This window comes from Balaenoptera ricei, chromosome 2 (genome assembly GCF_028023285.1).
Source record: "Balaenoptera ricei isolate mBalRic1 chromosome 2, mBalRic1.hap2, whole genome shotgun sequence".
In the NCBI taxonomy this organism is placed as follows: Eukaryota; Metazoa; Chordata; class Mammalia; order Artiodactyla; family Balaenopteridae; genus Balaenoptera; species Balaenoptera ricei.
This window is the reverse complement of record NC_082640.1, coordinates 109,510,817-109,528,244: the sequence shown is the minus strand read 5'-3', so window position 1 is coordinate 109,528,244 and position 17,428 is coordinate 109,510,817. Positions and strand designations below refer to the sequence as shown.

General features: G+C 35.7%; 1 protein-coding gene across 3 annotated transcripts in view; it reads right to left on the bottom strand.

Annotated features, from left to right (window-relative positions):
- AQR (aquarius intron-binding spliceosomal factor) overlaps window positions 1–15,514 on the bottom strand; it is a 111,752-nt gene extending 96,238 nt beyond the window's left edge. For all 3 annotated transcript variants that reach the window (XM_059913684.1, XM_059913683.1, XM_059913685.1), the window contains exons 1-5: window positions 15,231–15,514; window positions 12,763–12,819; window positions 10,621–10,661; window positions 4,419–4,454; window positions 387–507 (exon numbers count right to left, since the gene is read on the bottom strand). In XM_059913684.1, coding sequence (XP_059769667.1) covers window positions 387–507; window positions 4,419–4,454; window positions 10,621–10,661; window positions 12,763–12,819; window positions 15,231–15,305 — 330 coding nt within the window. In that variant the 5' untranslated portion in view covers window positions 15,306–15,514. The remainder of the gene's footprint in view (window positions 1–386; window positions 508–4,418; window positions 4,455–10,620; window positions 10,662–12,762; window positions 12,820–15,230) is intronic.
- Between the last annotated feature and the right edge of the window lie 1,914 nt (window positions 15,515–17,428).

Here is a 17,428-nt window from a genome sequence, read left to right as displayed (position 1 = left end):
AACTACAAATATATACCCCCTGCTGTGAAACAAGGCACTGAAAAATATTATCTCATTTGAGCATTATCTATTGTGCTACTTAATATAAATTTTACTTTATCTGATGTAAAAGTCTATATAACTCATGCCACTCTGTTTTAAGTTCAAAGCAGAAAAATAACTCCACATTCATAATTTTTCAATTCACAGTAAATTAGTTTAAAGAAAGTATTGAAACCGAAAGAAATCTAATATTATTTTTCATACATCCATTCTTTTTCTCAACATTTATTATTGGATAAAGTTCTGTTCTAAAAACATTATTTATTATTGGTAAAAAGTTTGCTACTTTGTAATAGCTTAAGTGAGCACAGTAAGAAAGCTATGAAGTAATTTAAATCTGTTACCTCCCATGCAGGGACATTTTCTCTGAACTTCTCATTCACCATACAGCAGATTGACATTAAATAGGCTTTGCTGGACACTTCTGGAGAATAATTCATCCAGAGGTAATTTTCAAGATACTGGCTGTGGAAGAATGAAAAGGCATAGAATATTTCATTAGTTACCACCACTTCTTTGTAATATATCACTTCCCTGAAAAAGCCTAATTATTTATAACTTTTTGAAAATCTATATTTATAGTTTGAGAATCCTTCACAAATTTACCTATAATGTAGGTCAGTGCTACCTACTACAAACATATGTAGCAAATGTGGCTTTGGAGAATGAGTCTTAAACTTTCAAAGTAGGAAGACCTCAAAGGTTATTGACATATATAATTATCACCATTAGAGCACTGGATATTCCCTTATCTAAGGCATTTCGTGGGGTAAAAAATAAAAATATCTGACAAGTATCAGCTCTAAAATGAAATGATATGATGGGCAGCTTCACAGATAAATGTATCTGAGAAATTAACATGAACTCACATCAGGACCAAATGATTTCTGGAAACTAAGAGACTTAACAATCAAAAAGAGGATTTGTTACTTAATTTACAAGGTATTCAACATAAGTCAGTTTTCAAGGTAACTGGCATTTCCCCCTCAAGATGCCAAAATTCTTATTCTAAGACTTTGGTGAAAATATTCCTAAACAAAATAAGCATTTCTGATTTCTAAAACAAAGCTTAGCCATTTCTTATTCAGAGTAATTATAAACATTAATTACTGTACGGGGTTGTAAAATACTCTCAAGCACTAATGCAAAAAAGAAGGACTCCACATGCCCCGGAGCAACTGGGCCCGTGAGCCACAATTACTGAGCCTGCGCGTCTGGAGCCTGTGCGTCCGGAGCCTGTGCTCCACAGCAAGAGAGGCCGCGATAGTGAAAGGCCCGCGCACCGCGATGAAGAGTGGCCCCAACTTGCCACAACTAGAGAAAGCCCTCACACAGAAACGAAGACCCTACACAGCCATAAATAAATAAAAATAAAATGACTAATCCTCTTAAAAAAAAAAAAAAAAGAAGAACTTTTTGTTCCCATTTTAAATCACTCCACACGTATTACTTTTCAATCGGTTACAAGTGCACGGGCACATACATGCACACACAGAGTTATGCATTTTAGATTCTGCTGTAGCATATAATTTTTCTACTTTCTCTTATGCTTCAAAGGTCTGCTCACGTTGGTATTTCTACGGGTCTATCTTTAGCAATCATTCTTGCTTAATTTGCAAGAGCCTAGGAAACCGGTAAATAGTATTTTATCCTAAACAATGGCCAAAAGGCTCCAAGTTAGAGACTACTCTTTCATAAATAAAATGCATGAAACTTCGTATCATTCCTTTCTTATAAGCTTAAATTTTTTCCTGAATTATGCCCTTTAGAACTTCCATTACCAAGTCTGTTAGTGTGAATCTGTCTGAAATCTCTTCATTTCATGGCAGTTTAGCTGGTGATAGAATTCTTTCTAGGTTGATAGTTCTAATTTTTTTCTATGTACTAGTCTCATACTACTATCTTCTCTGTCATTACAATTGAGAAGTCTACAATCAATTTGTTCTTCTTCCTCTTTGAGTAATCTGTCTTTTTTTCTCCAGCAGATTTTAAGATCTTTACCCTGTCACTGTTGCTCTGTTCACAATTTGCTATATATACTTCCTGAATCTAAAAGATTCATATGTTTCAACTGTAGAAAATTCTTAACCATCATCTCTTCTAAAACGATACTCCCTCATTCTCTCTAAATCTCTTCTGAAACTCCTAATGGATCTTCTCATTCTAGCATCTAGATATCTTAATTGCCTTGTATACTTTCCATCTCTATTTCTCTTTGCTATTATTTGTTAATTTCCTCAGATCTAAACCCCTATTCACTAATTCCCTCTTTAGCTGTGTCTAATCTATTTAATTTGCCCATTGAGTTTTGTAATTTCAATGATTTTTATTTTCATTTTCCCCCAAACTGTCCATCTTTAGTGTCCTGTTTCTTGTTCACATATTCTATGTGTTCTTTTATGCCTATAAGAATTTCAAACATGATTTGATAGTGTGTATTAATTATATAATTACCTGGGATTTTCTGGGGGATATCTAATTCTATTCTTTATTGTCTCAACTAAATCTTGCTTTAATGTCCTTTGTAATTGGGAGTTTGAACTCATCTTTACCAGGGTTTTAGCTATAGGATTTTTTTTGCAGTATAGTTGGAATATATATCCTTTCAGAGTATCTTTATATTTGTTCCTGCCAGATGCCCCACAGATATCATTGGCTTGCCACAGTTTTTAACAGTAATGTCTTGGGTATTATCTGACTACACAGCAAACTCCAAACCTATTCTTTACATTTTTCAGATGATGAATCTGAGAATATTAGAGTCAATGATTTGCCCAAGATGATGCAGTTATCTCCATGATATACAGATGATACACACCTGACTCCAAACTACATCTCTTTAACCCAAACTTAAGGACTGTTCAATAATTCCTTGATTCTATTTTGGCAATCGCAGCAAATGTAATCTATATAATAACATGTCCCTCTGACACATTTCATCAAAGATTTGATTTCATCACTCTCCTGTACCCAGGCACCTCCTCCATGCCATCTCACTTTCCACTCTAGCAAGAGACCATCAACTATCTCTACTACAAACTTGAGACTCATTATGTCTGGAGGCTGGCACAGAGAAAATGGCATTCTCACCCAGAAATTATTATACATAAAAGTTCCTAAAAAAAAAAAAAAAGTTCCTGTAAGGTAACAACCCCCTTTTTCAGTTATTAAAAATCTTTCACTGTCACTGGTGCCTTCAATATGTTCTGCTGCTTTCTCCTTCAGTTCCTGCAATTCTCTTAGTATCTGATATTTGCCAGGACCATAGAATTCTGGTTTTATCCTAATCATATATCAGCATCCTCTTGATTTTTATTTACTTTTCTTCTGAAAGATGGCATGATATGATGAAAAGGGCATATTAATCTAAGGGCCAGATGGACCCAATTTCTAGCCTCAGTGCTCTCTATAAAATAAGGAAGCTCTTACTGGGATTATTATGAGGATTAAATGAGATCAAGTATTCAGTAACAATACAGTTCTTAGGATATAGTAGGAGTCTACTTACAAGTTAATTCATAGCTATAAACTTCAATTTCTCTCTGTAAAAATAATAAGAACACCTACATCATGACATTTTTTGTGAGGATCATATCAGTGTATGTAGGGAGAAACAGTTGTTAATAGAGACTGACTTCTGATGCAGACTAGACCTCAAGAAGTGTGGAGAAGTGGAAAAACCATGAGCTTTGGCATCAGATATTGGCATCCCAGCTCTGCCAATTATTTAAATGCATTATCTTTAACAAATAACTGCTCTGACCTCAGTTTCTTCCTTCACTAAGTGGAGAGTATAATACTGACTTTGCAGGGTTTCTGTGAGTGCTCTGTATGTAAAATGTTTAACAATGTGCCTAGCACAAAGTTCAATAAATGGCAGATACTACTATCATCAACAGCAACCTTGGCTTTTACTTCCAGCCTACTGGCAACACCTGGTTGTAATATAATCTAAATTGTAACCTAAAAATTATATATTCTCTTCTGTCTGAAATATTTATCAGTGGCTTAGGTCAGAACAATGCTGGCTTAGTAATAACAAGTTAGCCTGGAAGGAAAAAATGGCTACAGAATGCATTCCAATATACTCCCATTATCACTAGAGGAACCAAAGAAGAGTTCAGAAATTGCTCGGCACACACTATCTTAATTAGTGAAAAACAACTCAAAATACAAGTTACACTAATAATGGAATATCATCTTTGAAAACAAAGGCTATCATACACGTATTCCAAAATAAGCCAATCACAAAAATATAAATCTTTTAAAATTTATAATTATTTTCTTATCCACTCACAGAAATGTACAGAAAACTTAGCTAAAAGTTAAGTCACACTGTCATCTTTAACTTCATCAAGTAAAGCCTTTAAACTCACCTAAATTCCAAGAGCATTATCTTTCTGATGGCAAACCTAAAAATATAAAAATAAATAGTAAAAATATTTAAATAGAGAAAATAAACATTTCTGAGTTACTAATGCAGATGTATTTTGGAATCTTGTTTTAATATTGACTCACATATCAGAATAATTATATTTATTTATGCATTGAAAAAAGCAAATTTTCTTTTTATTTTTTGTTTGTATTTTGTTTCAGATAGTTTATTTTACTTTTAAAAACTGTCTAAGAACAGTTACTTATATCCTACCCATATAACAAACACAATCAGCACCATGACATACGAGGATACAACACATAGATTAATAAGCCAAGTAATTTAAATCAAAACACAAGTGCTCATCAATATTCATAATATTAGATCACAACTGCCAAAAGCCAGCCTGTCTCAATTTCTTAAGCACTGACTAACATTCTTCCATTTAATAATCAAATGAAAACATTCTGCTGAAGTCATGCCCTCCTATAAGCACAAGGGACACATGTATCTATATCACAAACATGGGAATCAGGCTTCTGTAGCCTTGACATTAAGTTTAAAATATTAGAAAATTGTGGCGGGAATATCAGATATCTCTTTATACACTTTAAAAATCAGAGTGTTTTGTTTTATATGGATAAATGATGCAGTAGTTACAGGGTATCCTTCCAAAGGTAGGTTCAAACGTCCACTAATTTAGTTTTATCATTTTGTATATTGAAAATAAAGTAGCCAGACCAGAACCATGCCACTGGATATTAGCCTCCAGCTTTGAAAATTAAATGAGTATGCATTATAAATTTATAATACCCCAAGAGACCATTATCCTGTCAAAATCCTATTCCACTGATTTCTGATCTCTTAAATAGTTTCACTGAGCAAGCAATGTCAGAGAACTTTAGTGAGAATGAAATGAAGGATTTAACTGTGCAATAGCACAAAGACAGAACACTGCCAAGGCACTGGCTTCTACAGCCAGCCAAGCCACTGAGAGGATACAAGAGCTTGTGTGGTACACTCTAGATCTCCAGCTGCAGGCATTTCACTTTATATGTGTGTTGGACAACAGAATTCAGGGCCTGCTATGCAAATACCTGCACCCTTCATTTCTTCAGCCACATATAGGACCTCATTGATGAAAGAAAGAAAATCTTGGCTCACGAGATAGATCAGTATTCTAGTCATGATTTAGTGTTACCTTGGCAACATCTTTAAACACCCTGGGACCCAGTTTCCTCATGTACAAAAGAGGTGAAGTGGTCAATTTTTTTTTCCTATGGATGACTGGACAAGTGAAAAATCAGTTCTGATGGGGCAAGATAATGCAAAAACACTCAACTTCTCTTATAGCGATCTTGGTGGTATTCATTAAATTGGGGGTTTTACACTTCTGCCAGTAAACTTCCTGAGACAGATAAAGAACTTAACTAAAGGTATACATATAAGATATAAAAATGGGTCTAGAGACTAGATATTATGCCAGAAAATCTTTAAAGATAAGGATGAAAAGTTATAAAGGATTTGGGGATGGTTATTTTATTAAGTTACCAATATTTACTGACAGCATGCTTTGTAAAGCCTGACTCTGGTCAAGGGTTTAACATGCATTTCATTAACTCCTCCCAGAGCTGGATAATTTATGTACAAGACATTGGGTCTATTAACTGTATTGTTAACTGGATGATTAAATTTGATTGAAGAAAAAAAAAAAAAAGAGTGGGGAGGGGTAGGCAAAGGGGGGTTTTTTTGCTGCTATAATTGCCCTCTGCTATCTCTCTTGGGATATGGTTGTGTGAAAACATGAGGTCTGGAGCTGTGGCAGCCCCTTTGCAACCACATAGGGAAAGCCAGAAAGTTTGTTAAAAGGCTGACAAAGACCCTCACATTATGAACTTCTGAACTACCTACTCCAGATTTATTGTTAAATAGATGATTAAAAAATCAAATAATAATTGTGAACAAAGGAAGCCAGCCATAAAAGAGTACATACCATGTGATTCCATTTATTTAAAGTGTAAAACCAAGCAAAACTAAACTATAGTGTTCACGTTTGCATACTTACATATTTAAATGGTAAAGCAAAGGGCACATAAGGGTTTGTGGGATGCCAAAAGGTTGGTTTTTTTTACCTCAGTGGTGGTAAAAATTCAGAAGGCTAAATGTTTCTGTACATTTTATGTGCTTTCTGTTAATTTCATAGTAAAGAGGTTTAAACATTTTTAATAAAAAGAAATATAAACACTGGCAAAAGTAAATTGCTCTAAAAGTCATCCCTTTTTTTTCTTTCAGTATAAAAATCACTTGGATGGATTAACAGGATTAATAATCATACCAAAGTGTGTGGGTTAAGAGAGTCCTAAAGGGCAAATGGACCCTGTCCTATTTAAGAACAGAGTATTGGATAAGAGCCAGAGAACAAGGATTTAACAACCTGGCGCTGTCTGTATCTATGGTAAAATACCTTGGGCTAGTTACTTAATCTCTCTATACCTCAGTTTCATCATCCATAAAATGAGGATAACAGTAACTATCACAGAATTGTTGTGAGGATAAATACGCTGCTATATGCAATGTGCTGAGATCAGAATCTGGCACATAGTAAGCACTCCAGAAATGACAATTACTGTTACTTTAAATATTTTAAAATCAAACAGATAAAAATACATTAAGACAAATTCACCAAATTCACCAAATCTGATAATGGTAAGGATAGCAAATATGAATCTTTTGTGTAATATACCACATACTACAATGGGGATTGAACAATATGGTATGGTATTTTAAGATCTATCTAATTTTAAGATTCTAGAAGTGATCATTTATACCATAAGAATATAAGAACTGATTGATTTAATTCCCAGATGCCTCCTAGGGAAATAGGGATGATGTACAAAAAAATGTATATTATAAGAACCTTAATGTATCATATTAAGAGTGCCTTATGGCTATAAACTGCCCATCTTGATAGCCTACAAACAAGTTAATAAATCTTACATTAAGCCATTCCCCAATAATGAAGAAGCTACGAGCATATAACTCTGCAAAACAGCTTCCACAAGGCACTAGTCTAAAAAAAAATGGTCATTTAAATTTTTAAATATACACTACAGTTTTTGTGCTACACAGGTGCATTATTTAACTTTTTTGAACTTAGAGATTTGGGGGCAAAATGCAATCAGTTCACTTTTATTCAAGTGTTTAAATGTGTACAAGATGAGAATATGGCTGTTAAGAGTGCCGTGATAAGATTCAGGGAGCCCCGCCAACGACTGTTACTACTTTCAGCAATTAAAAATGACTTAGCCAAGTCTACGTAACTTAAAAGTCGCCAGCAGCTTTTAGTTGTTAATTATATAAAAATTATATTCAAGGAAGCAATATTAGTAGCAAAGGTTTAAATAAAAAACCCCAAAACCCCTAAGCAATCCATTGGAGTGAAACCCTGTTCTACAAAGAGGCAGAGAACTAGTTCTTAAGGTTCAAGGTAAATTCCAGATTGGTATATCCTTAATATATAATAAAAAAGGGTCCTAGAATTTATCTACCCACTCATCTTCAGTTAACTTTCCTCAGGCAATTTCCTCCATACCCACACTCACACCAACAAGTCATATGTTACATATCTGCTCAAATGTGATATCTTTTTCTTCTTTTATTGGAGTACAGTTGCTTTACAATGTTGTGTTAGTTTCTGCTGTACAGCAAAGTGAATCAGCTATACATATACATATATCCCCTTCTTTTTGGATTTCCTTCCCATTTAGGTCACCACAGAGCACTGAGTAGAGCTCCTTGTACTACACATTCTGTTCTCATTAGTTATCTATTTTATACACAGTAGTGTATATATGTCAATCCCAATCTCCCAATTCATCCCACCCCCGCTTTCTCCCCTTGGTGTCGGTACATTTGTTCTCTACGTGTCTCTATTTCTGCTTTGCAAATACGTTCATCTGCACCATTTTTCTAGATTCCACATATGTGTGTTAATGTACGATATTTGTTTTTCTCTTTCTGACTTACTTCACTCTAAGAGAGGATCTTTGCCTGATCATCAATCTAAAATAGCAGTCCTGTCGCTATACCCTAATCCCACTTTAATTCATAGCACTTACTACCTGCTGATACTGTATATATACGTATATATTTTGTCTGTCTAGATAAGAATTAGAACACAGCTTCATGAGTAGAGGCTTCATCTGCCATGTTCACTGATGCACGCTTAGCATTGAAATGGTGGTTGATACAAAGTAGGCTCAACCCAGTCCTCTCTTCAGAACTCTACACTTAAATACCCAACTGCTTATTCTACATCTCTCTCTATAGCTCTTCAGTGGCTAGAATTCAACATTTCCAAAGGTGACTACTGATCTACACCCAATCCCACCACCAACAACAACAGCAAAAGTCAGTAATGGCACCAAATCACCTGACAACCTTTGCCAAATATTTTGGAGTCATCCTTGATTCCTCCCTTCCTGTGTTCACCACATCCAACCACCAACCACTTCTATCTCTCTCAGATTGGTAACTCCTCTCTATCTCAACTTTCCAAGCCAGTCCGTGCCATCATTATCTTCAATCTGACTACAACAATGGTCACCTAACTGATTTCCTGCCTCTTGCTCTCTCCAAAATTTTAAAATACCACCATCATGCTTCACTGGTTTCCTATTTCTCTTCAAATTTAAAACAAACAAACAAACAAACCTTAATATGGTCTTTGGCCCTACCTACTTCTACAGGCTCAAGAATCGATTGCTGAAACAAAACAACTAGAGGACTTCCCTGGTGGCGCAGTGGTTAAGAATCTGCCTGCCAATGCAGGAGCATGGGTTCAAGCCCTGGTCTGGGAAGATCCCACATGCTTACATTAATCATCAATGTCAGTAAAATAGTCTTTTATTTTTAAGTGCTTTTACTTATGTTGTTTGCATTCTTAGATTCTTCTTGTCTTCATTTTGCCTGAAAACTTGTTTCTTAAAATAGTTTGCACAGGGACTTCCCTGGTGGTCTGGTGGTTAAGAATCTGCCTGCCAATGCAGGGGACACAGGTTCGAGCCCTGATCCGGGAAGATCCCACATGCCGTGGAGCAACTAAGCCTGTGCGCCACAACTACTGAGCCTGTGCTCTAGAGCCTGGGAGCCACAACTACTGAGCCCACGTGCCACAACTTCTGAAGCCTGCGAGCCTAGAGCCGGTGCTCCACAACAAAAGAAGCCACCGCAATGAGAAGCCTGAGCACTGCAACGGAGAGCAGCCCCCGCTCGCCACAACTGGAGAAAGCCCGCACGCAGCAACGAAGACCCAACGCAGCCAAACATAAATAAATAAATAAATAAAAATTTTAAAAAAACGACTGGCCTCTTATTTTGACACTGCCTTTACAATATTTAGTAAAATTTACCTCCTAAGACTCAAACACATGAAAAAAATAAAATCTGAGATTTTATAAGGTCTATGACATTCATAACACAAATGTTCCTATTTCATATTAAAAGTTACCTTTTAAAATACTCATTGGGCATATATGTCTACAGGTGCAGACATGGAAATATGCCCAAGACACATTGTTTAAAAAAAAAAGTCATGATGCAGAATGGTATGTAGAGTATAAACTCTTTGCTGTTTAAAAAAAAAATCTAAGGGGTAGGGAACTGGAACAGATGTATACATAAATAAAGAAACTGAGAGTTAAGGGACAGGGAAGAAGATGTACTGAAACCTACCCTTTCTGTGTATTGTTCAAAATAATTTTTATTTTTTATTATATATATAGTTTGTACATTATGTACAAAATACATAATTTATTATTTTGTATTTAATTATTATCATGTATATTTTACTTTTCCAATTTTTAAATAATCTTTCAAAAAGATTTATCAGATAATAAAATTAGTATTAGTTGAACTGAAATTTTAAAATCTCCATATTTACTCTTCCTCACATTCCTTCAAAAACAAAATAAACCCTAAAGAACTTAATCCCTCTAATCTGAGCCAAAAATTAAAAGGCAAAAAAATATCTTATGCCTCTTCAGCAGCTAGATATAGTTTTTCTAGTCACCATCTCCTTGATGACCAAATCAAAAAAAGGACGGAAAGTTCCAAGTTTATGATTACATTTAGTTTAGAAGTTCAGACGAGATCCAAGTTAGTCCCATCTACTTCCTATGTATGAAAATTAAACTCATTCCTACCTTGATTTGACAATTTCTTTCTCATATATATCTTCAATCACCTGTTAAAAATATAAAAATGTTTAATATCTCAAATAACTTTTTTTCAGACTCTAAATTGAGAGTTTTCAATTACTGAGATTACACAAAACAAGGTAGTTTAGGAAAGCTATCAAATATCACTGCTATTGAAGTAATACTTAAGAGATTTTTTATAATCCCATTATATCCCTCAAAATGTAAAATAACAGAAAGCAAAGTAGTAGAAAAAAATAAATAATAAAATATATCTAAATAAAAATAATTCTAGAAATAATTATTAAAATGATGTATTTATTTCATTTCTAGGGAAAATAAAAATTCACAAGATCAGGATATTTTTTAAAACTTAACAAAGTATATAAATGTTATCAGGCTCCACCTAAGTTAAGTGCTTTCAAAAACCAGAAAGTAAATTGAACGTGCAAAGACATAACAGAAGCAAATGCTAATCATTACATCCTGTTTTCCAAGCACATATGATAAAACCTCAGAATTTCCATTTACTTGGGTTAGGGTGGGTAGGATGGTATAATACATAAGAATTCTGGTTCTGGGGTTGGAAGCCTGGTTCAAACCATCCACCTTTACTGCTGAAGACTACAACCTTCGCAAATGCATGACTGCTCTAAGGCTCAGTTTCCCAGTATACAAAAAGGATCTAATAATAAGAAGTACCCCATGGGGTTGCTATAAGACAACACATGTAAAGAATTCAGTACAGGTCCTGGCACATGGTAAGCCTTTAATAACAGTTATCAGTAGCAGAAGTAATAGTAGTGCTAGTGACAAGAGTAGTTAAAAAAACAACTTACTCTAAAATTATGAAGTACTTTAACATGGTATAATATTATTTTATGGCAACTATGTCTTTTAACTGTTCAAAGTATATTTCTCAAATAAATGTTTGTGGGTGGTAAAGGGAGGAAGACAATGAGGCAAGCAAGTCTTAAATTTGTATGAAATTTTCTGTCATTGCTTTTCTGTTTATCAAAATCCAAATTAAATAATAAAATGAAGGGTATAATCTTCTTTAAATACCAACTTATAATAAAATTCTTCTAAACAGGCATACATAGCTTCATCTAGTATTAACTAAAATGATCTGAATATAAATTTAATTTCTAAAAACCTTGATCTAATTAAGTTCAACTCAATCTAGTAGTGTCGTAAAGATATTTTTGTTATTAATGAAAAATAACCCTAGAAACCCCCAGACCCAACATATACAAGCACAAACATACACAAACAGCATATAGTAAGATAAAGCAACCTGGCTGATAATTAAGAGTAATTAATGTATGTCAAGTTTATGAATATCCTCCTGATGAATAAAATGGGATTGCTGGCAAAACAAAAATTTATTTATAAATAAAACATTTAAGCTCAAATAATGTGAGAAGTTTGGGATTAAGTTCAGTTTTAATAAGAGTGCCTAGAGTATCACAATTCAATTGACAATGGCAAACTTAAAGTGAGTCTTCACTACTTGTTAAATGGCATGCATATGTTAGCTCTATAAGACCTCTCTTTAAGAACCTATGTCAATGAGAATTAATCCTCCATTAGGAATTCTGCCTTTCGTTTACTCTAAATTGTGTCACCTGAATCCTAAGTCCCTTCCCTAATTGAATATGATTGGCCCTCAGTCATCTAATTCTCTAAACAACTCCCACCTCTTCCACCATTATTACAGATCTTTATTTCAGTTCATCAGCCTAAAACTAAAAGAGAAAACAATAGATTTTATCCTAGATGAACTGTCAAAAAAACTGTAGGAAAACTGATGTGTATTTACAAAGATACTCATTACATGATCACCTAATAATGATAAATCAGAACAATCTAAGAATCTATAAATAGCAAAATCCACACACATTTTTTAAAAAGCTTAAAGGAAATAAAACAAATGATAGTAGAGGTTATCTCTGGGTAGTTATTTTTATTTTCTTATGTGTAGCTTCTGTATTTTCCAAATTTTCTATTATGAGTAATTATTAGTTTAGAAAACCATTCATTTTGACTTTTAAAAAAATTATAAAGAGCTTCTGTCGAATTAGCTCTTGAAAAAGATACAAAGAGCATACCTATTCAAAAGGGATGTGGCAAACCAAAAATACTTACCTTTATGTCAAAAGGTGATTTTTTCTTGATGTGGGGAGCCCAGTATTTACATGCTAACTGCAAAAGTAAACAGTAGAAACAGTAAGTCATAGATTCATACCACTGTAGATTCATACCCCTAACAGACTGAGATCATTCAGTGACAAGCTGTTTCTTAACAGGGCGCTACTGGCGCAGGGGGAGGCGATAGAGTAATTTACCTATTAAGGGGACCATATGGGCTTGCAGACCAGTTAGCATCTTTGGACCCAAACCACTGAATGCCAGTAATGCCCTGCATGGCAACCTGCCACTATGATTTTAAAAAAAACAAAACATACTTTTTAAACTACTCCTATGGAAACAATAGGGTGAAGTTAATAACCACAGTCAAACATCTTCAGCATAGAGCTAATGAAACCCAGGTCTAGAAAGATTAAATGACCTGCCCTAGACTACAATTAGTTAACAGGTGAGCCAGTACTAAAAAACAGATTCAAAATCCTCAGGAATGCTGATTTGCAAAACAATAATCTTTAAGTGATCAGTACACACTCAGGCACACCTAAACAAAACCTAAAAAAAATTGTAGTTTATCAGTGGGTTATTACCAAGAATAAAAGAGTCAGTATGTTAGATTTCAGCAAAGCAGGTTTTACCTGAAAAATGTGAATTTAAATACATACACAGGGGTACCTCAGAGATATTGCAGGTTTGGTTCCAGACCACCACAATAAAGCGACTACCTCAATAAAGCAAGTCACATGAATTTTTTGGTTTCCCAGTACATATAAAAGTTATAATTTACACTATACTGTAGTCTATTAAGTGGCAATAGCATTATGTCTTAAAAAAACAATGTACATACCTTAATTTAAAAATATGTTATTGCTAAAAAATGCTAACCATCATTTAAAAAAGTGAGATCACAGAGTTCAGATATCTGATCTTCTTAAAACTAAATTTTAACCTCTACATCTCACTCATTCAATAATAATTAAAAAGCCCCTTCTCTGGTCAGGTGTGCCAGGTACTCAGAAATAATGGAGGAGGAGGGGCAGGGAAATGGTAGGATCCCTACATACTCTCTGTCCTCATCTCATACCATCCTCCCTCTTACTTCTTAAGTTCGCTCTCCTGGCTTCTTTACATACACACCATAAGGCATTTCCACTTGCTACTCCCTGGACTGTTTCCCTGCTCTTCCCCAGACTGGCTCCTTTTTTGCATTCAGGTCTTAGCTTTTGCATTCAGGTCTTAGCTCATTCGGGTCTTAGTCAGGACTCTCCTGACTGCTCTTCATAAACCCCAGCCAGTCTGCCACAATGCCGTTTCATTTTCCTGATAGCAATAATCACTGTCTGAAACTACACTGTTCATTTGTCTCACTCATCTCTCTAAAATGTAAGCTCCCTGAGGGGAGGAAACTAATAACTTTTACCACAAAAATTCAAGCATATGGGAAAAGGGAGTTCTAGTCTAACTTGTCCAGAAAAACCTCTCCAAATTAATGTAGATGGATGACAATGAATTAACCATATAAGAAAAGGTAGGGAAAAAAATGAAGTAGAGGGAACAATGTTGAAAGGAGGTGCCAGGAGGTGAAAGATTGCATGGCACAAATAAATGCAGTTCAGTATGGCTAAGAAAAGGAGAAAAAAAGAGAGGAAACTGGATATAAGCATGGGCCAGATCACAAAACAAGGTGAATGATTCCAGTCATTATCCTAAGGGCAATTAGAACTCTTTAAGGAAGGATTCAAAATGACTCTTATGCTTCTGCCTTGGCAAATCTGCTGAAACAGGGCACAGAGAAGAAAGAAGCAAGTGAGTAATAAGTTCTGCATAGAGCTACTTGCACTCTTATCCAACACCCAAAGCAACAAATAAGGATTAGGAAAGTTGCTGAGCGCTACAGGGCTGTTTCCCCATTCAAAGCCAACCGCAGTTCACCATGCAACACAATAAACAGGTTTTAAATGAACGCTCTCCGACCACGGGATTGCTCTCTTCGTAGATGCATGTATTTGGAGCAGGTGTCTTGTCAGATTCTCACCATTCCTTTCAAAGATCTAGGTTGCTCTAAGGCTAAGAATAAGCCTATCCCTCCTTCGACCCTCAGTTCAGTATCACCTCTGCTATGAAACCTTCTTGCCCGTCTCAGGTGACTGGGGTGTTCCTTCTGTGAATCCATCGCTCCTGCGATGAACTCTTAACACAGCAAAGCTCGCATAACAGCTTTCTTTTCATGTGTCTGTCTCCCCTGGAACATGAACTCCTCAGGGCAGAGCCTCTTTCATCACGGTCTCCCCAACAGCTAGCACAGTTGCTGGCACACAGCACGTACTCTTCAATAAAAAGACTTGAGTGTATGAACTGACAAACGAATGCCTCCTCGGTGCTCCCGTTCCCAAGAAAAATCCCACCTCCTGGCCTCGGGGCTTCAGCGTCCTCACCCCTTAACACACACCAGTCTCGCCCAAGCGCACCTGAGTCACGAACTCCGCGTTGATCTGGGACACCGTAGGGGCCACGATTTTCTTGGGCTGAGCAGGGGCCGTCATGGCAGCACTCTCCTTCCGCTCCAGTGGAAAAAAATGGACCGCTCCGAGCAGCGGTGAACCCAATACACTTCCCCCTAAGAAGCGACTGCGGCTGCCTAACTCCGAGACGCAAAAACCCGCGGAGCAGAATATCCTCAACGCTTATAGACCATAAGGAACACGCACCGCAGCTTGTACATTCTTCAAGAAGCGGAACAGAACGGGGCCGGAAGTGCATGCAAGCGCTGGCTCTGAGCTAGAGAGGCAAGGGCTTCGACCTCCCTCGCTCCTGCCCCCTAGCGGGAAGCTGAGAGAAAACACCCAGGGAGACCGGATTGATGTCTCAGTGACCAGGTAGATGGTGTTGGTTAAGGTTTTCTTGTGGTAGGGTCAGGGAGGGACTTGGAGTTTCTTTCAACCCTATAAAAAGCATTAGTGAAAAAAACCTAAACGGGGAATGCGAGGCTTGATTTTAACTGTTTTTTAACAGATTCATGGACATATAAATTAGCATATAATGAACTGCACATATTTAGGGTGTAAAATTTGATTTTTTAAAAATAGTCATACATATGTGAAACCATCACCAAAGTCATAATAATAAGCATATCCAATGTTCCTAAAATTTTCCTAGTCCCTTTTGCAATCCATCCCTATCCCATTTCTACCCACCCATTCTCAGGCAATCACTGATCTGCTTTCTGTCGCTATAGATGTATAGACTAGTATCCTTTTTATAGAATTTTATAAATATGAAAATAATACAGTATGTACCTTTTTTCTTTCTTCTTTCACTCAACATAATGATTTTGAGATTCATCCATGTTGATGCAGGTATTAATAGTTGGTGCCTTTTTATTGCTGAGTAGTATTCTATTTTATGGACATACTACAGGTTGTTAGTCTGCTCATCTATGGATGAACATTGAATTGTTTCCAGTTTTTGACTACTACAAATAATGCTGCTAAGAGCATTCGTGTATATATGTCTTAATGTAGACATGTGTTTCCCTTTCTCTTAAGTAAATACCTAGGAGTGGAATAGCTGGATCATATGGTATGTGTATGTTTAAATTTTTAAGAAACTGCCTGTTTTCCAAAGTAGTTGTGCCATTTTATATTCACACCAGTAGTATATGAGAGTTCCAGTTCCTCTTCCTTCTCACCCACACTTGATATGGTCAGTCTCTTTAATTTTAGCCATTTTAATAGCTATGTGGTATATCTCACTGTAGCTTTAATTTGTATTTCCCTAATGACTAATGATGTTGAATGTCTGTTCATGTGCTTATTTGCCATCCATATATCTTCTTTGTGGAAGCCTCTATTCAAATTGTTTGCCCATTTTTAAATTGAATTGCATGTTTTCTTATTACTGAGTTTGAATGCATACCTCTACCACTCCCAAATCCATATATAAATTAAACATGTACCTCTAGTAAACTTTCCCTGGATGAACACAGGCAAGAAACTGGTAACATGGTTGCCTCTAGGGAGGAGGAACTGGGGGAGGGGAGAACAGGAGCAAGGGAAGTCTTATTTTACATTTTACACCCTTTTGAAACTTTTGAATTTTGTAACATCTATAGCCTGTTTGAAAATAAACAGTTGTGATGGAAAAAACAAAAAAGTGTCTGTAGATATAGAAATTAAACGTGGAATCCTTTTTTCCTTCTACTTGTTATTGTATAAAGTTTATTTATAGAGCTAAAGATGAAAATTTGCATGATCCTAATTTTAAATGCAACAGATTTTGAATACATAAAGTATCTAACTACACTTTATTTACAAATGGAGTCTATACAACAAGAGGTAAAATAAGATTTTCTGAATAGCTTTTATGATGAATCTTGAAAGGTAGATAAGATTTTGATAATCAAAAACATCAGGGACAATATTTCTAGTATAGTCATAGCACAGATAAAGCCATGAAAGCAGGTCATGCAGGGAGAATGTTGGGAGTGAGCCATCAGGCTTAACATGTCAAAACCTTAAAAGCTAGAGAAAGGAGACTGTATTTATCATGGAAGGCAATGGGAAACCACTGATTGGAAATCTACTTTTGGAAGATGACTTTTCAGTAGTTTGTTAGATGGGTTGGAATAGGTAAAGTGGGGATGGGAATACCAGTTGGGAGACTATTG